General features: G+C 32.1%; 3 protein-coding genes across 3 annotated transcripts; 1 reads left to right on the top strand and 2 right to left on the bottom strand.

Annotated features, from left to right (window-relative positions):
• Positions 1 to 4,116: 4,116 nt before the first annotated feature.
• LOC143916446 (pre-rRNA-processing protein TSR2 homolog) lies at positions 4,117 to 5,431 on the bottom strand. The gene is made up of 5 exons (XM_077437557.1): positions 5,289 to 5,431; positions 4,969 to 5,099; positions 4,751 to 4,889; positions 4,545 to 4,678; positions 4,117 to 4,466 (listed from the first exon to the last, which is right to left on the bottom strand). Exons 2-5 carry the CDS (start codon positions 5,083 to 5,085, stop codon positions 4,329 to 4,331), a joined length of 528 nt encoding a protein of 175 aa, XP_077293683.1. The 5' UTR covers positions 5,086 to 5,099; positions 5,289 to 5,431; the 3' UTR covers positions 4,117 to 4,328.
• A 4,692-nt stretch (positions 5,432 to 10,123) lies between these two features.
• Positions 10,124 to 12,244, top strand: LOC143917075 (phospholipase A1-like). Its single transcript, XM_077438470.1, has 10 exons — positions 10,124 to 10,293; positions 10,382 to 10,461; positions 10,538 to 10,816; positions 10,900 to 11,003; positions 11,088 to 11,215; positions 11,292 to 11,432; positions 11,512 to 11,607; positions 11,685 to 11,796; positions 11,884 to 12,008; positions 12,092 to 12,244. Exons 1-10 carry the CDS (start codon positions 10,221 to 10,223, stop codon positions 12,154 to 12,156), a joined length of 1,203 nt encoding a protein of 400 aa, XP_077294596.1. The 5' UTR covers positions 10,124 to 10,220; the 3' UTR covers positions 12,157 to 12,244.
• A 3,330-nt stretch (positions 12,245 to 15,574) lies between these two features.
• On the bottom strand, positions 15,575 to 17,726 carry LOC143917073 (phospholipase A1-like). Its single transcript, XM_077438469.1, has 10 exons — positions 17,526 to 17,726; positions 17,358 to 17,437; positions 17,002 to 17,280; positions 16,817 to 16,920; positions 16,605 to 16,732; positions 16,388 to 16,528; positions 16,213 to 16,308; positions 16,024 to 16,135; positions 15,812 to 15,936; positions 15,575 to 15,728 (listed from the first exon to the last, which is right to left on the bottom strand). The coding sequence occupies exons 1-10, from the start codon at positions 17,596 to 17,598 to the stop codon at positions 15,664 to 15,666; spliced, it is 1,203 nt and encodes a 400-aa protein (XP_077294595.1). The 5' UTR covers positions 17,599 to 17,726; the 3' UTR covers positions 15,575 to 15,663.
• Between the last annotated feature and the right edge of the window lie 2,257 nt (positions 17,727 to 19,983).

The raw sequence follows: 19,983 nt of genomic DNA, 5'->3' as shown, positions 1-19,983 counted from the left end.
AGAAATTATATGTATATTTTTAAGTATGTTTCATGTAAAACATAAACATATAAGTCATTTTTAAGTGAGGATTTATAATTTGATTCATTATACAAAATAAAATTAAAAACAAAAAAGCAATTACTATAAAATAAAAGTGAAATATTAATATAGTTACAATTGACTAGTCAAATTTTGTCCCAATTTTATTATAGGAAAAAAATACACTGATTTTAAAAATACAATAAATAAATATTTTATCGCATCGTTACGGACGAAGATTGAAAGAATTATTTAAACCTATTATTATTATATATATACATATGATAATGAACGAAAGTTACTTTGAATTTGCCATTACTTTATGAATAGGATACGCATGTTTTATGTTTTAGGATTAATTTCGGAATCTTTGAAAGTCATGTATACTGAGTTTTATAGACGGTTTTAGATGTAATGTATGTTACTTTCGCCATGGCGTTGCATAATCTTCGAATTTGGTTAAGATTCGAATTTTTAAGGTTAGGATTCATAATTACCATTTTTACCGCTTTTTTTGAAGTCTCAAAAGTATTCTGTATAGATTTAGTGTAAGAGTGAAGTTTTTCTTGCCTTCACATAATGGAGCAATAGGCGTTAAGAGTTTACAAACAGTCATAATAGATAGACATAATAATGTGTGTACATAAATACAAAGTTTTCATCAACAAACTAGTGTTATAAGTAATAATAAAAGAAAACAATTAATGAAAAAAGTACCACTTTTGCATATTTTTTGTCAATTTGTTAATATTTATACTACTTCTGATAAGATTATTTTTTTTTTGTATATATATTAATGAAGCCGAGTCTGTCGCGATAGAATAACCGTGACATTCTTAGGCACATCAGTTTATAAATCGGAGTCGGCTGATGGTTCAGGTTTTTGATATTAGCTGTAACTCTATCGAGACGGCTTTAATAACACATTCAAGGCAGTGAGTGTTTAGTTGGTAGTTTTTTTTATTATTTCAGAATGCATGTAAACCATGTGTGATAGCTTTAAGTCATTTATTTTTCTCGTGTGAAGTTTTATATATTTTTTTTTTACTTTGCTAATGTTGCCACACTGTACCTTTTTGTTAACCGATCGAGTGAAATATTTTCAATCTCTTAATGCATATTAAAAATGTAAGATCTTGTATTTTTCTTGTCATAGTCACTCGATTAGTTAAAGAAAAAAAAAAAAAAACTGAAAATAGGTTTACAATACTTGCTCATACTACTATGTTTCTTTTATAATTAAAAAAAAGTGATTGTGATATTGTATTTATTTCTTTGTGAAGTATTTATTGATTATTGTATTTCTTTTTAAGATTTAGCTTTAAATACTGTCGCATAATTCTAATGTTTTTATTTGTTTTCATTGATATTGAAATGTGTTTCCATCATAGATATAGAATACATAGATATGCCTTTACATACAAATTTCGTTGGAGATCTTGTCGCCATTAATTGAGGGGTGCGGGGGGTTTAACTAGTGGGGAAGTGTTGAAAAAAAAGTTTGACGCAGCAGTCGGCAGTGGTCAGCAACCAGTTTATGTACATATGCACTGAAGTTTTATTTTATTTATAACTTTATTTTATTGGACACTCCGCGTGACAGTAAACCAAACTAATAAAGCCATATTAAGAAAAAAATATTTAGCTATACACACTATATTAAACTACAAATGTATGTTACTATAATAAAACCATCATTAACTATTACAATATTTAAATATTAGTAACTTCCACAAGGATCAATTTTAAAGCTGACACTTTAATATTGTTTGTAGTTTTAAACTTAATGTCGATTTCTGAATTTCCTTCAGTGCCAACAAGGTATACGTGTCGACTGCTGTTCAATCACTGCATACAACACTACATACATTGCGCCGATATTTCATTATATATTAAAATAATACTATAATTGAAGACATTATATATTAATTCTTACTTATGATATGTTCCGCCATCCGCCTTTTTATGTTTTATTGAGTAATTGTAACACAATTTCACTGAATACGTTGGCATTTTCGAAATACGTCAATCGACCTTTCGACTTAGAAGCTAACTAGCTACTGAGAGAGAGTGTGCATGCACTTTACTTTCCTTTGGGTTTGCATGCACTAAAAGGGTGACTGGCTTAGAGCGTCAGGGCGTATCTATGTATTCTATATCTATGGTTTCCATTTTAATTCCTCAAATTGTGCAATATTCCAGATGTTTCGTATCAAAATTTTAATGATTAAATTAAGTTCAATGTGTGATAAAATACATGTAAAGAGTAAATGAAGCCAAATTTGGATGCATCAAGTATTAATTTGATATTAATATTGCCCATTAAGGTTGATTGAATTGTGTAATACATTTTTTTTTTTGAACTGATGGCATAAAATTTTAAATGTACTCATTTGTTTTACTTTTCATTTCATACTATTTATTATTGAAAATATTTTAATATGGAATATGTACATATGTAAGCTTGAAAAGCTAACTTCACATTATTTTATTTATATGAAATATACATAAATTTTTAACACAGATACATACGTATCATTGAAATTCATATGCTCAAAATTTATTATGCCGCTAATAGGTGAAATGTTTCACCACCAAAATACTGAAGTTGGTCTGATGTATAGAGAATGTCTTTTAGTTACGCATATTTTCATTTTGATGTATTTGTTTAATTGAACTTGCTAGATGCTTAAAAACGAGCCTGCTTCGGCTCAAATTATAAATGCATGAAGTCGCCCACTTAAGAAATACTTTTCATTTTATACAGTAGAACCTCGATTATTCGGACTAATTGGAGATGAAGGTAGTACGGATAATCGAAAAAATCACAATTGACATTCAGTATGAATAATTTTTATTTGTCTACATTTACACATATAATAACATGAAGATCAATATTAAATTATTCTTAATTAAGAAATTCAATTATGGATTTTTGCTTTGTTAGCTGTTCTTTTTGAAGCTGCCAAATCGCGAATACTTTTCATACAATAATAGACCAGATATTGGTTATCACATATTTATTGTTTTCGTCGGTTATCACATAAAAATTGAGTTGAGTTGGTTGAGTGTATTTTTCTTAGCAATTTTTCATTTTATGACCCCATACCGTTCATCTTGGGGAAAAATCCCACTTTGCACACTTTTTTAACGGAGCGTCGAGATCGAACGAGTGCTTTGAACCGGGTTCGAGTAATATTTTTTAATCAAAATACAGCTTTTCTCAATACAAATGGGTTCAATATACATATATCTTATTGATCATTTTATACATTAACATAAAAAGTTTTAGTCCTATAGCATGTTTTTGACTATTTTTGTATTAAAAAACAACCACAAGCATCAACATGCAAACGCAAATAGGTAAGGCCAACAGGCGACTGCATGACTCAATAGCCACGCGCCAAAATCGACGAAAACAATAAAATTGTGATAACCAAAATGGTTATCACATAAAAATGGACTCTTTAACTTGTTCAATTCCTGATTTTTTCATAACCTTACGCTCTTAGCTTCTATCTTCTGACATTAAAGAATCAGTAAACTTCATAATTTTTTTTATATCATAAAAAAATTAATATAAATATTAAAACCATATTTATTTGACATAAAACGTCCTAAGATACCGCTTTGATTAAATCTAATTTGCCTTTTAATGATAATACAACGCGTTTTCTTTTCCATATTGGCAATATTAAAAATAAATATTTAAATCGCGATCAAATCTTCAACAAACAAACGTTCTTTGAGTATTGAATTTTGAAGACAACTGACTCATTTCTCCGTGTTATTTTCGAATTGTTATGTTATGCATTTCAAGCAGCAAAATCTTAAAATTTGTCTTTGTTTTTAACAATCTGGATAATCGAGGTTCTACTGTATTTATTATGCCGTTTAGCGGTGAAATGTTTCACCACCAAAATACTGAAGTAGGTCTGATATATAGAGAATCTCTTTTAGTTACACATATTTATATTTTGGTGTATTTGTTTCATTGAACTTGCTCGAAGATGAGTCTGCCTCGGCTTAAATAATAAATGCACAAATTTGCACACTTAAGGAATACTTTTCATTTTGTATTTATTATTTTTTATTGATCCAGTTGATACGTATTATACATTAATGTCACAATTACATATGTATAATTATGTTTAAGTAAAAAGATATAATTAATTGGACTAAAAAAAAATAAAAGCATTTCAAAAATATACATCGTTATATTTTTCCTTGTTTCAAAATTTCATAATCATCGAAATACAATAAAATTATAAATAAAATTTACATCGAATATATGTATAAGATCATTGTTAGTGTTTTTTCTTAGTTTTTACAACCGTCCATCCTGGATCCACATCTTCATCCATGGGCTCGTCTTGTTGAGCATTATCACTATTTTCGTCCTCTTCGTCAATGTCGTCGTCGTGTATCACCTCGTTTGGTTGTATCTGCAAGTAAAATTGCACCGATTAGATCGTCGCTTTATATGTACATAGACCATGCTTGATCTGATTGAAAATACTGACCGGTAGTACATATTGTATTTGAGGTTTGCATAGCCAAAGTTTGCACGGTGGCAATTGTGATACTTCTAAATTCATCTGATCTTGCATATTCGATCTGCACAGTTGGATGTATCTCGAGAGCAGATTTGCGACTTCTGAAAGCGACTGTATTTGAGTTTGGATCTTGATTGGATTTTAATGTAATAATGTTTTTGTTCGGATTATACCTTGAGTGGAATTGTCTTGGCACCAAGTCTCGAACTCTTCGTCCATTAGTTCGTCTAATACTACGCATAAATCATGTGGATCGAGCCTGTCATTTGCACAGCAGTACTCCGTCATGTAGTTCATTACTTCCATGGCAGTCTATTAATGTAAAATTTTTATATTAGTTAAATTTTAAGATTAAAAAAGGTATGTTAGTAAAAGGCATTTATAGAATTACGTTTCTGCCATTTTGACCTCCCATTCCATGTTCGACGGCGAGTTGTAGTGCTGTCCAGCTGTTGAACACCCTTTCAACGGCTAGTTTAAAATCATTATAATAAGGCACGGGTGCCATATTTTGTGGTGAACCTACAAGAAAATTAATGATATTAAAGCGATACGAAAAGCATAGTAGTAGTAGAAAGTAGGTTTTAAGAGTAAATCTAACATGAAATAAGTAAAAAGTTTATTGTTGTTTTGAAATATGACATCCGAGACAATCTACTGATTCTACGTTGTTTTTGTATTTCAATATCGATTACGTATATGTTTCATTACCTAGATTTATAACGAATGTCTGTTATAACGAGTCTTTATGATTCGTAAAGCGGTTTTCGATGTGTGATGGTGAAATCGCGCACACTATATTCGAGGTTAATCACATGTCAGTTTGTCAATGCACGTTTGACGTTTGTCATAAATAGCATTTTTATTGGCCATACCATTATTTTTAAGATTTTAATTAAATAAAAAAGCAGCGGGGAGATTAAATCAGGGATTGCAATTTACCGTCAAATTTCAAAACTAGGAAACGGCAAATAATTTTCCCTATTACCGTTATGCTGGTAAATAGGGCTGCCACCTCAGACCCAGGACTCCAGATTGTGACATTTTTTTTTATTTTTATTTATATTTTATTCATATAAATTATTATTAATAGAAAAAAATCACATTTCGAAATTATCTATAAAAATAATCGGTGAAAACATTAAAGGGAAATGTTTTTATTCATTTTATATCGGCAGGCAAATCAAGCGATTTGATGGAAGGAATTATATTTTTAAGAAGGCGGATATCATCAGCGCATGTCCAAGAGGCAGGCAATACAGATGGTCGCCTGGGGCGCCAGTTTCGGGAGGTGAATCTCACGCATACACGCGTACTTGCATTTTTTTTTGTACGAGTTCATTTTTTTCGAGTTCATTTTTCGGGTCTCCATCAACTCGGAGTTTATGCCGTAGGGGCCACCGCAAAATGGATCGGGGAAGGTGTGGTGAGCAACTTGTCATTTATAAGGAGGTACATGTGCTGTATCGGATATCGAATAACATTGAAATCTACGACCAAAATTATTTCACTACAGACCGTCATAAAAGTCAAAACATGTCGATTTAAAAATAGGATACAAATCGACCTTTTTTTCACTACAAGTCTTTCCATTAATAAATCATAGAACGCGACCTAAATATGTAAAAAAAAATTTCTCACAAAATCAGTGTGCTCGTTTTGACTTTTCGTCAGTTGATTTTGAGAATCAACGCTCTGGAATCGGATCGCGTACATACATATATTTTTAATGTGAGTAGTTTTAAGAAGAAGTTCAGTGAGCAGAATCCCGAAAGCGAAAATATAATCAAATCGCGAGTTTATCGAAATTGGCTAAAATTAACAAATTTTTCAAGGCCTCTAGTGACGGTGGAATAAAATTCTTCAGTAGTTTTATCAGAAAAACAACCTAGCTCTTCTTCGAGCAATGCTGATGTAATCGAACCTGTAGTTACGGGCAGTGGCGGACTGGCCATACAAGTGAACAAGCCCGATGGCATGTGGGCCCCACTATTTATTAGAAAATAGGGGCCCTCATTAAAATTAAATAACTTTTTAACTATTTCACGTGTGTAAATAGACCTAAAGTTTGGGTATTTCAACAAAACAAATTTCTTACGATATACAAAAACAACTAATACCTGCTTTAACAGCCCAAGGATCGGTAAACTTTTTTTATTAGGCTCAAAATGTAAGTTTCAACACTTGCGTGGGCCCTTTTGCCGGGCCCATTTCCAACGTCAATATTATGTATATACCAATACCTATGTAACAACTACCTACTGAAATAAAAATGGTAATAAACAAATTTCCGTGAATAATATAAACTGAATTGCTTATAACAATTTTGATAGGACGATTCATCATCAACCAGCGGTTTGAATTTACTTTATACTTTCAAAATAACATTTGATTATACTTCGACGATATAGTAAGATTTAAATACACAATTTTAAACAGTTTCCGAATATAAAATCTATTCCTAATCTAGACACATCCATGTAAATAGAAATATAGGATAGGGGCCCCCTCCCCAAAATCCCGATTTTCGAGTAACATTAATTGAAAATATTATGCATTTTTTTCAGGGACGTAATTTGGGGGGAGGGCATACGGGGGTTAGGGGGAAAGGTCCCCTTTACTTTATTTTGTCTCAAAAACAAATGTGTAACGCTTATTTTTCCGAAAGTTCGTATATTTATTGTTTTCAAGAAAAGTTTTAAATTAATATTTTACGGAATCGGTTCAATCACAAATGGTTTTATTTCTTTTATTTTTATTTTATTTACAGACGTCCATTCTCTCACAAAACAACGAATGAGATGGATTTAAACTTCATGTATAACGAATTCGGTCCAAAAAATTAGTTATTTAATAAATTGCTTCCTGACCAAAACCTTATCAAATTTAGTACACAAAGAATACAAATATAAATTTTCAGCTTGATACGTTCAGGGGTTGAGTAAAATTTTTTTAGCTTTTTTTAAAAAAAAAAACACATTTTTCTACATTATGTAAATGTGATCAGTGATCGATTCTGAGTTCGAATTTTCGCATGATCACAAAACTTTATCTATTGTTATTACGTACACATGTATGTATGTACATAGATAAAGTGAAAAGACAGTCGGTAGAAATTAAGTTAATTGAGAGTTTTTTGGTGACTCAGTTTGATGGTCGATTTTTGTCGGCCATGTGAAGATTTGTAGAAAAAAAGTTTTTCAAAAATAAGCTTATTTTTTTCATATTTTATAACTCAATAAGGTGTATGCAAAGAATATTTTCCATTTTTATTCCGATATAAAAAAGATTTTTTGAAAAAAAATTCAATTTGACCAATCTTTGCCTACCCCCCCAAGAAAAAGCTGAAATGACGTCCCTGATTGTTTTCTACCGAAAGTAAAAGCCGCTTTTATGCCGAATTCTTTTATGATGCATTTTATTTATCTGGGACAAGGGTTAAAACGAAATATACAATGTAATTAATGGATCTATTTTGCTTTTGCCATTTTTCTTGTACCTAAATTTGTATATTCCCATTTTTGAAAATTCTATTTATTTTTTACCCTTGATTTTATTTTTATTATTATTATTTTTTTATTTATATTTATTATTTTTAGCGTGATGGAAAGAAGAAAATTTTGTTATATGGGGGGAGGGGGGGGGGGAATTTTTTTAAACATTAGGGGGGGCCCCCTTTGACTCCTGGCATGCACTGATTTTAGTCCCAGTCCGCCACTGGTTACGGGTAAAGGTCTGTTCGTACCTATCCAGCACGAACCGGTAGCACCAGGTTTTCTGCAAGTACGGACAGTATTCTTTGGTACATTCTATATGGACGCGTATGAATGCGTGAATGCGTACTTGCAGGATACCTGCTGGTGCAGGATAGGCATGAACAGACCTTAAAAGGGTTGTACAGCAGCGCCTTGTCCATACAAACGTACTATACTTCTCCCTTCCTCAATTATGGCACTAGAGAAATTATTTTTTAATATGCTATGGATATCCACCATTGGGGTGCATCTATCGTTTTATTTTTTTGATTAATTATTTTTTATATGAGCTAGGAGCCGCCAAACATCTATAAAATCGCCTCTTTTTTACACCCACGAAACGAGTCCAGCGTGCTTATTTAACGGTCGATTTTAAAAAAAATACGCCGATAGATGAACAGAAAGTATCTTTCTCATACCGATGATGAAATTTTTTTAAAAATTGGTCCAGTTTTGGAGGAGAAAATAGTAGAATGCGAAACCTCGATTTTGTCAATTTAAAATACGTTTTATCTGGTCGAAGCGCAACTGTCGCATTCACTCAATATATATATTGTCGCATTCACTCAATATATATATCGAAGAAAGGAACGGTAACAAAATTAAGGTTTCAGGTGTACAGCCCTCTTAATACGGCGAACTTAATGCAAAATGTTGCGGAAATTTAATTGACTGATCCTAGCCCTTCCTTTTCAGTCATTTCTGGTGAAGTGGTCGATTCAATGATGAGGTTCCTTCTTTAAGAAAAATATCCGACTGACCGAGGACATTACAAATGAGCGGACAGAAAATGGCACCAATCTGAGAAACGTCATATTGAATCACGATACTTGCCAACTTGACTTTGTATCTATTCCTCGAGACCTCATTGGAAAAAGATAAATATTTTAAGTGGACCAACCAGTCTGGGATTGAGATACATAGACGTGGCTAGGTTATTCAATAAAACTGAATAGAGGGTATTGTGATCTGTTTAGGTTTTTTGCTGACAAAAAAAAAACAATATTATATTTCTTCTTGGGTTGAAGGCATACAAGACTGGAGAGGACTTTCAAAAAAATTGTAATTTCATGAAAAATCTCAAGTACACACTAAATCCTGTTTTACGTACGATTTGTGGAAAAATTCAGAGATATTTGAGGAATATACCTCGTTAAAATTAATGCCAAGTTGTGTAAATTATGGGAATTAAGTCATTCATCGTGCTTTAATGTCATATTAACATTGGCTAAATGTAATTAGGCATTTCGAAGACATCAAGAAAGTTTGGTATCTTCTTACAATCCTGGAAACTTTCTATCTTTTATTAAACTTCTGGCAACTTATGATCCACTTTTGGAATCATTGATAGCCAAAGATAAAACAAGTGACTTATTTGAGCGCGACAATACAAAATGCAGAAGAATAGATTTTTCTTCATGAAAAAGGTATGTATTATTTTTTTGGAAAGTTATTTTGCTGTAAGGAAATAATATGTGTATAAAGGGGAGGGGGGGGGGAATTCACGCTACGCTACTGTTCTTACCCAGTATTTTTGCACGCACGTGTGTAAAAATAAAAATAAACCACATTTGTCTGATGGTAGACAGGTCTAGTAATACGTAATTCAGTAATGAAACCACAACTTATTCGTCAAAGGAAGGAAAACTCGAATAAAAATGTACAATAAACCGCTAGTTAATCACCATTGCTCAGAGGGGTATCCTCTGCTGACGCATATCAATCGCTTGGGAATGACAATAAAGGCCATTGCGACTATAAAAAGGGATTCATTTGTATTTCATCCACAACAGAGCAATCATCAAGTTGCATTCGTTCATACAAATTTGTATTCGAAACAATCGAATTACCAGTTGAATTGACAGACATAAAACGTACTTTTTCAACCATGTTCGCCTTAAAACAAACCGTTTTAATATCAGCTTTCATGCTAATTATTCTCAAATCCTGCTCCTCAGACGGTATTTTACATTTCATAAAAGTTTATTTATTAGTTAATAATTATTATTTAAAACTATTTTTCACTAAACGTTTATTATTTTTGTTTAGACATTTTAGAAAAATTGATGGTTAATTCAGATGACACCATAACTTTCATGGATGCTTGGGAGAATTTACACAATGTTGATGTAAGTATTTTTTAAATAGTCATTCATTTGAAATACATTGAAAACTATTATATTAATTAATCATTAACCTTTTTAGAGTAAAGCACCTGAACCAGTTAAGTGCTCTCGCATTGGAAGAGCAGCCTCTAAATTAAAATGGCTGTTGGATTTTTCTTCGGAACGCAATAGCACCGTCGATTTCTTTCTGTCTACGAGGAAAAATCGTACTGCTGCTCTAATAACAAATGAAGCACTCGATAGAAAGATCATAAAACACTTCCATCCCAAAAAAACCACTTACGTTATAGTCCACGGTTGGTTAAGCAACGCTAGTGCCTCTTGGGTCGTTGATATGAAGGAAGCGTTGTTGGATTGGGTGAGTTGTTACTTTTTTCGAAATCGTTTTCAGCTGAGACCTGCTGAAATATAATATATATAATACGTTTGTTTTGATTTTAGGATGACGCCAACGTGATCTCGGTAGATTGGAGTAGTGGTGGAAGTACTTTGAAATACTGGAAGGCAGTCAAAAATATTGAAACCGTTGGAAACAACATAGCAACGTAAGTAAAAATAAAATAAAAAAAACCGCAAAAATACGATAACATTAAAAATTAGTTTTTCATTATTTTCATTGTAATTTTCAGAATGTTACAACGGCTCATGCAAATAACAGGAATGCCCAAAAAGAGTTTCCATCTCATTGGTCACAGTCTTGGAGCTCACATCAGCTCTTACGCTGCAGTCAAAATGGGAACAGTCCGCAGAATCACTGGTAATTTAATAATTCGATTTGATTTTCATTTTAAATGTATTTGAACTATATTTTATTATGTTCTTTATTGTTTAAGGCTTGGATCCAGCTCATACCTGTGCCATTACATCGAACAATGAGTATCTTCTTGATAAAACCGATGCTGATTTTGTAGATGTAATTCATACTAGCGCAACTTTGCTAGTAAAATTTGGATTCGGAACACGTAGTGCCATAGGTGAATATTAAACGAGATTTAAAATCAGATATTGAAAAAAATACATTGAAATAATGTGCTATGTTTCAATTCTATGTAGGTCATGTCGATTTTTATCCAAATGGAGGAGAGAAACAGCCTGAATGTTATGAAAGAAAACGCAATCCCCTCTCGAGATTTATTCCATTTTATAGAAGTGAGCTTTTTTCCGACTATGTCATTAAAATATGATTTTAGATAACCACAAATAACATGTATTTCTTAATTTAACAGAAGCAACAGAAGGAGTTTGTAATCACGGTCGAGCTTATGACCTCTTTACAGAAAGTTTGAAGAAGACTGATTGCCATTACATTGGACATGCATGGAATCGCACTACAGAAAGGTAAATTGGATTTAAAATTAGAAATAAGTTTTGTACACATGTATGCCATCAATGCAGTTTTTAATCGATTAATTTGTTTTATTACAGCGTGCAACCGAGTATTGATGCACCATGCACAATTCAAACCTGCACTTTGATGGGAATTTATGCAGATCGCTCAATAGCTCGAGGCTCCTTCTATGTGCCGACGAAAACCGAAAAATCGTATTGCGGTAATTACTTTGTTCATAACCTGCATTCAATTTCATTCAATTTACAACAAAAATGATTATTAAATTTTATTTTACGTTTTCAGATCGATTCAATGACATCTTAAAAGGAATCGTCCCCAAATACAAGTCCCGTCCTACAAGTGGTTAATTTTTAATACGAAAAAATCATTTAAAATATTTTGTAAAAAATATTTGTGTATGTGTTTTATATGAATAAATGTTTTAATTTATTTAGTAACAACTATTTTATTTAATATATTAAATCCTTATTATCCATTATCATTCTTGTTCAATCAATCGCCATCTACCATTTTACATTCCTGTATTACGTAACTTTCACCCACTACATTCCATTTCTATCGTCTATTGTCTAATCGTTCTTCCTTGTTTACATTCTTATCTTCTTCTATACCATTTTAATACCTGCTTTTTCTATCTGTTATCATCATTTTTAGTTTAAGCATTTTAATCTCTTCCTGAAGCGTATTTATAGTAGGGATTGCAATACCGGTTTACCAGTATTATCGTTTATGTTACCAGTTTACCGGTTTACCAACAAATTGGCGTATTGTAGATGGTGTAATTTGGAATTTGTTTATTTTCAATATTAAATGTAGTAATTTCAAATTGACGAATTCACCAGCAACACAGATCAACCAAATCGTATTAAATGCGATTAAAGACGGTCGATTAAATAATGAATCAAAATTTAAATAAATAAATATGATTTAACAGTGGTTCTCAACCGGTGCACCGCGAATAATATAGTGTAAACTTGCAAAACAAGAAAAATACGCGAAATTGTGAAAATAGGATTCGTTTGTTTCATAAATGAAAACAAAATAGTGAACTTACCGAGCGTACGACAGGGCGATATGTTTTTGTTTCTGTTCCTTCATATTTAACATATTAAACAATTTAAAATTTCATGGGAGTTATGTGAAGGTATTTCTACCGATGGTTCTACGTCAATATTAGGCTCATTTAAAGGATTTGTTACCCTTGCAAAGACAAGAAACCCTAATATTATATGAAAAAATGCTTTTGCACTGCACTGCTGAATCAATGCACAGATTTTTACATAGAGAATCCCTAGTTTCGAAAAAAATACCAGCAGGACTAACACGACGAAGCATTTGTATGTAACCTAAGTACAAGTGCTTGCTTTTTCACACTGAATTCAGGTGGTAATCTAGACGTTAAGTTTTATACCGATTCATAGAACTTAAGAATGAATTGTTAATCTTTTTCCGAAATAAAGCTATGGATGATTTTAAAAAATGTCTTCAGAATGATGATTGGTGTGCTAAAATGGCATATTTATTTTTAAATAGTTAAATAACGTTAACATGAGCGTTCAAGGAAAAAATGAAATTGTTTTGACATCCATTGACAAATTGACAGGATTTCGGAAAAAAAAAATAATTCCTTCACTTAAAGAAAATATTACCCAGGCAATTATTTCCGCTGTAACACAACGTTAAACTTTATTGGAAGAATAGGTTTGGAGATTATTTTCCTTCCTTATATATAAAAAATTATGACTGGATTCAATTATCCAAAATGACTATTGGATTTTTGTCCAAGAGGAATATCCAGATGTCTACATGAGGGCACTGAAAATTATGTTGCAGTTTTCAACATCATATTTGTGTGAGCTCCATTTTTTAACAATAACTACAATAACATAAAAGCTAAAAAACGAGAAAGATTTACGCATTTAGCCAAATAAATGAGAGTAGCTAAAACAAATATTCGACCTAGTATTTTTGAAATCTGCAAAATCCGACAAGCATTAATTGACTGGTACATCAAATAAATTTCATTTTGTTAAGGATATTTTTAGTTACAGTTTTTCCGTATATGTATATATCTTTTCTTTAATTATTTTTTTCTTTAACTGTTTTTTTTTATTTGTTTAATATGTAATAAAAATTATGTCCACATAATTTATTTTGTCCGTTTAATTCTGTTGCACCGCCACTTTTTTTCACGATCAAAAGAAAGGTTAAGGTCTTAGAAAACGTTAAGAGCCACTGGGTTAAAACATAAAAAAATATCATTGACATTGTTCACCTGAAATTAATTTTAACTGTTGACAATTCAATCTAGGTTAACGTATTTAGGAAAAGTATCCATATACAGCTATCTAATCCTCGCATTTTTTTTTCATTTCAGTTCAGTGTTTCAGCAAGTACTCGCTGTAACACCATGCTCCGTCTCTCTTTCTCACCTTGGAATCGTATATCGTGGAAAGAGAATATCACTTCAGGAAGTGGCTATCGTATATAATAATTATTTTATTTATGTCGGCCGATCAGATGGCGGCTTTCATTGATCCGAATTGCGAACGTTTACCGAGTGCACAAGTTTGTGCACGCGGGCCACTAGTGGATAGATAAAGCAAGTATTAAAATCAGTGGCGGCTCGAGACAATTTTTAGTGGAGGGGCTGCACTGAAAAAATGTCTAAAACATGTCACCACAAATGTTCTATCATGTTATAACAGGACAAGATAAGCACAGTTTTTGGCGTACGACCACTTACATGTGGATTTAAGTATTATTGAAAAAAAACTAGCAAAATTCACCACCCATTGAAGGGGTGGTGAAAAATTGAAAAAAAAAGCTTCTATTTAAAATTAAATTCCATTATTCGGTCCGGTATTTCCCCAACCATTTATTTTTCTATGCCAATCATAGACTTTATACACTACACAACCAATTAAGAGTAACGAAAACGAATAAAGCTGTGATCGTGCGAGTCAACGAATCAAATGTAAGATTAAGCGCGCGAAATCTTGAATCTTGAAAACTGACAGGTGAATGTCGATAGTACTGCCGACTGCGGTGAGGTCGGAAGTAAACTCAGCCCAGAGGCGACGAACTGGCAGAGTAAGTGAAAGAGAAATAACTATCTGCAGTTGCAAATAGCTCTGTCTCTTTCTTGTTCTCGTCACTTTGGGCTGTGCGGTATTCTAGGGCGGCGCTGTAACACTTTACAGCCAGCACAGCAACATTTTAATTCATCTGTCAACATACAAGTTAGTGTCAATATTACTTACAATATCACCCTTTTGGATACGGGTGATATTTACGTAAGTATTTTTACGGGTGATATTTATGTAAGTAATATTTACTCTGTCGAAGGCCCCAATAGTTCGTCCATCCAATTAATAAAAAGAATATCATTAATAAATAAAATATTAAATGTATTATATATATATTTTTATACATATTTATATTTTATATTATATTTATATTTTATATTATATTTTATACATATTTTATTATACATATATTTTTGAATTTTATAAGAGGGGCTGCAGCCCGGCAGCCCATTAGGACGAGCCGCCACTGATTAAAATGGTATAGAAGAAGATACATATGTAAACAAGGAGGGAGGATTAGACAATAGACGATAGAAATGGAATGTAGTAGGTGAAAGTTACGTAATACAGGAATGTAAAAATATTTGAGAGGTTTTCATCAAATGGTAGATGGCGATTGATTGAATAAGAATGATAATGGATAATAAGGATGTAATATATTAAATAAAATAGTTGTTACTAAATAAATTAAAACATTTATTCATATAAAACACATACACAAATATTTTTTACAAAATATTTTAAATGATTTTTTCGTATTAAAAATTAACCACTTGTAGGACGGGACTTGTATTTGGGGACGATTCCTTTTAAGATGTCATTGAATCGATCTGAAAACGTAAAATAAAATTTAATAATCATTTTTGTTTTAAATTGAATGAAATTAAATGCAGGTTATGAACAAAGTAATTACCGCAATACGATTTTTCGGTTTTCGTCGGCACATAGAAGGAGCCTCGAGCTATTGAACGATCTGCATAAATTCCCATCAAAGTGCAGGTTTGAATTGTGCATGGTGCATCAATACTCGGTTGCACGCTGTAATAAAACGAATTAATCGATTAAAAACTGCATTGATGGCATACATGTGTACAAAACTTATTTCTAATTTTAAATCCAATTTACCTTTCTGTAGTGCGATTCCATGCATGTCCAATGTAATGGCAATCAGTCTTCTTCAAACTTTCTGTAAAGAGGTCATAAGCTCGACCGTGATTACAAACTCCTTCTGTTGCTTCTGTTAAATTAAGAAATACATGTTATTTATGGCTATTTAAGATCTTAGTTTAATGACATAGTCGGAAAAAAGCTCACTTCTATAAAATGGAATAAATCTCGAGAGGGGATTGCGTTTTCTTTCATAACATTCAGGCTGTTTCTCTCCTCCATTTGGATAAAAATCGACATGACCTACATAGAATTGAAACATAGCACATTATTTCAATGTATTTTTTTCAATATCTGATTTTAAATCTCGTTTAATATTCACCTATGGCACTACGTGTTCCGAATCCAAATTTTACTAGCAAAGTTGCGCTAGTATGAATTACATCTACAAAATCAGCATCGGTTTTATCAAGAAGATACTCATTGTTCGATGTAATGGCACAGGTATGAGCTGGATCCAAGCCTTAAACAATAAAGAACATAATAAAATATAGTTCAAATACATTTAAAATGAAAATCAAATCGAATTATTAAATTACCAGTGATTCTGCGGACTGTTCCCATTTTGACCGCAGCGTAAGAGCTGATGTGAGCTCCAAGACTGTGACCAATGAGATGGAAACTTTTTTTGGGCATTCCTGTTATTTGCATGAGCCGTTGTAACATTCTGAAAATTACAATGAAAATAATGAAAAACTAATTTTTAATGTTATCGTATTTTTGCGTTTTTTTTAATTTTATTTTTACTTACGTTGCTATGTTGTTTCCAACGGTTTCGATATTTTTGACTGCCTTCCAGTATTTCAAAGTACTTCCACCACTACTCCAATCTACCGAGATCACATTGGCGTCATCCTAAAATCAAAACAAACGTATTATATATTATATTTCAGCAGGTCTCAGCTGAAAACGATTTCGAAAAAAGTAACAACTCACCCAATCCAACAACGCTTCCTTCATATCAACGACCCAAGAGGCACTAGCGTTGCTTAACCAACCGTGGACTATAACGTAAGTGGTTTTTTTGGGATGGAAGTGTTTTATGATCTTTCTATCGAGTGCTTCATTTGTTATTAGGGCAGCAGTACGATTTTTCCTTGTAGACAGAAAGAAATCGACGGTGCTATTGCGTTCCGAAGAAAAATCCAACAGCCATTTTAATTTAGAGGCTGCTCTTCCAATGCGAGAGCACTTAACTGGTTCAGGTGCTTTACTCTAAAAAGGTTAATGATTAAGTAATATAACAGTTTTCAATGTATTTCAAATGAATATACTATTTAAAAAATACTTACATCAATATTGTGCAAATTCTCCCAAGCATCCATGAAAGTTATGGTGTCATCTGAATTAACCATCAATTTTTCTAAAATGTCTAAACAAAAATAATAAACGTTTAGTGAAAAATAGTTTTAAATAATAATTATTAACTAATAAATAAACTTTTATGAAATGTAAAATACCGTCTGAGGAGCAGGATTTGAGAATAATCAGCATGAAAGCTGATATTAAAACGGTTTGTTTTAAGGCGAACATGGTTGAAAAAGTACTTTTTATGTCTGTCAATTCAACTGGTAATTCGATTGTTTCGAATACAAATTTGTATCAACGAATGCAACTTGATGATTGCTCTGTTGTGGATGCAATGCAAATGAATCCCCTTTTATAGTCGCAATGGCCTTTATTGTCATTCCCAAGCGATTGATATGCGTCAGCAGAGGATACCCCTCTGAGCAATGGTGATTAACTAGCGGTTTATTGTACATTTTTATTCGAGTTTTCCTTCCTTTGACAAATCAGTTGTGGTTTCATTACTGAATTACGTATTACTAGACCTGTCTACCATCAAACAAATGTGGTTTATTTTTATTTTTACACACGTGCGTGCAAAAAAACCGGGTGAGAGCAAAGCCGCAATGTCAATATCAAGGAACAAAAACTGTATGATTATATTATACTATCAGAAACCTTGACTGGACTTTTTACTATGAATAAGAAAATATTATACGGTAATATTTTTTGTGCAATATACACAAAAAAAAATGAATGCAGTGATCGTGCAATGATTATATTTTATCCTATACTATTAAACAGGCTATCCTTTTATATTTGAGAATTTTTATCTTTATGGCAGATAGAGCATTCTTATAGTATTATATATGTACATATGTGATATTAGATTCACATAATGTAAGATAAACGCCACAGTTATTGGCCACGTAAAACAGGAAAAACCGCAGTAGATAATTTGCTCTACATACAGTAGTCAGCCATTTAGATTTTAAAGCTAAACTTATACATATTGACCATATATTGCTATGTAGTGAACGAGATCAAAAGGTAATTAAGAATGTAATTCTTTAGAATATTCACGTGGCCGACTACTATTAACCAATTTCTATGTAATTTGTAACTTTGTTTATTTAACAATAAACTTTGTTAAAACTAATAATGTTCCATGACATGTTTTTTTCTCACCTTATGTGTTCAATGTGCCATGAGTTGAAAAAAGTTTAAAATACAACATACAACATAGTAAACTAAGGGTTCCAAAAAACCGCCGGTTTTCGGAAAGAAAAAGCCGGTTTTCGGTTTTTTACAAATAAAAAGCCTGTTGGCCGGATTTCACCGGTTTTAGAAAATTAAGATTTTTTTTAAGTTTAAAATCTTTATATAGAAAAAAATGTATATATGACTAGATTATATTATGCAAAAAATAGTTTTTTATAAATTAAATTGAGTAATAAACATTATGAACTTTCATAAGATCATTATTATATATTATTATTACAAATATTATAAATAATACAATTTGTATTATATATCACAGCCCTAAAATGGCAGATCCTAAATACGCACAAATAATTAAATGATTCAAATAAGCTACTATCTACATATATATTATTAAAAAAAATAATGTGTAACCTCGCAGAAAAACTATAATTGTGGAATTAAGAATTAATCGTGAATAGATATTAAGGACTGCTGAGATTCGCTCTGAGATGCGCTCAACGTTGAAATATTTCCATCTTTCAAAGTTGTTTTAACGCACTTATTTTAGCTTAAAAATCCAAAACCGTTATAAACCGTTGCAAATTTCGGAAACAAATTCATTGGAAACGGCATATCACAAACATTTTCAAAGTAAGCATGTGGCCTCTATATTAAAAGGGCTTCCAATTCCTTCGAAGAATATTAAATAATATTCCGGAAATTCCCATGCTTTTTTCCATAAATCTTTTGAGTTTACGACTGTTTTTTTGTTGCTGTCAAATACAAGGTTTTGCGATAGTAATGTTTTCTATACCTGAAGTTGGGTGGGTCATTGAAACTATTGTGTATGACCTAGTCTTCGTCCATTACTAAATCTCGAAGACACCGCCCAAGAAAGAAAGTGCTGTATGTACCTTTTTTTGTTGTTCAAAGAAATATAGGCATATTCCCTAAGAGAGTTTATACACATTTATTTTGATCTTTCATAGAAATTTGAAGTTCATAATTGTTAATTTTGAGGAAAAGGAACGTTAATTAAAGAAAACCTTAAAAAGCCGGTTTTCGGTTTTTTGAAAAATGGCCAAAATGCCGGCTTTTCGGTTTCGGTTTAAGCCGGCATACATAGAAGCCCTAAGGGCGATTTCAGACTAGCGTTTCTTTCTGCGCGTATACGGTCGTTTTGGCATACGCGCTAACACGCACGCTACTTTTCGCACTTCAAAAAACCGGACGCGCGTACACGGGCTTATTCCGGCGTTTTCGCTAAAACCAGTAGTAGTGATTTAGTATCAACATGGATAATACGAGCTTATAAGCGCGTCTACGCTCGTACGAGTTGCGCGTATGGAAAACGACGCGCCTATACGCGCCTACATGCACTTTAAAAAACGAGATTATACGCGCGTATAAAACGCTAATCTGAAACCG

This window comes from Arctopsyche grandis, chromosome 9 (assembly GCF_051622035.1).
Source record: "Arctopsyche grandis isolate Sample6627 chromosome 9, ASM5162203v2, whole genome shotgun sequence".
NCBI classification, from domain to species: domain Eukaryota; kingdom Metazoa; phylum Arthropoda; class Insecta; order Trichoptera; family Hydropsychidae; genus Arctopsyche; species Arctopsyche grandis.
Note: the sequence above shows the minus strand (reverse complement) of the source record. Positions and strands in the feature narration are given on the sequence as shown.

Excerpts from the sequence above, each read along its gene's own strand:
- LOC143917073 (XM_077438469.1), bottom strand. The coding sequence starts at position 17,598 with ATGTTCGCCTTAAAACAAACCGTTTTAATATCAGCTTTCATGCTGATT. Across the intron at positions 17,438-17,525 it reads CAAATCCTGCTCCTCAGACG|ACATTTTAGAAAAATTGATG; the intron begins GTATTTTACATT and ends ATTTTTGTTTAG. Across the intron at positions 16,529-16,604 it reads AACAGTCCGCAGAATCACTG|GCTTGGATCCAGCTCATACC; the intron begins GTAATTTAATAA and ends TTATTGTTTAAG.
- LOC143916446 (XM_077437557.1), bottom strand. The coding sequence starts at position 5,085 with ATGGCACCCGTGCCTTATTATAATGATTTTAAACTAGCCGTTGAAAGG. Across the intron at positions 4,890-4,968 it reads GAGGTCAAAATGGCAGAAAC|ACTGCCATGGAAGTAATGAA; the intron begins GTAATTCTATAA and ends TTACATTAATAG. Across the intron at positions 4,467-4,544 it reads AAATACAATATGTACTACCG|ATACAACCAAACGAGGTGAT; the intron begins GTCAGTATTTTC and ends TTTTACTTGCAG.
- LOC143917075 (XM_077438470.1), top strand. The coding sequence starts at position 10,221 with ATGTTCGCCTTAAAACAAACCGTTTTAATATCAGCTTTCATGCTAATT. Across the intron at positions 11,216-11,291 it reads AACAGTCCGCAGAATCACTG|GCTTGGATCCAGCTCATACC; the intron begins GTAATTTAATAA and ends TTATTGTTTAAG. Across the intron at positions 11,433-11,511 it reads CGGAACACGTAGTGCCATAG|GTCATGTCGATTTTTATCCA; the intron begins GTGAATATTAAA and ends AATTCTATGTAG.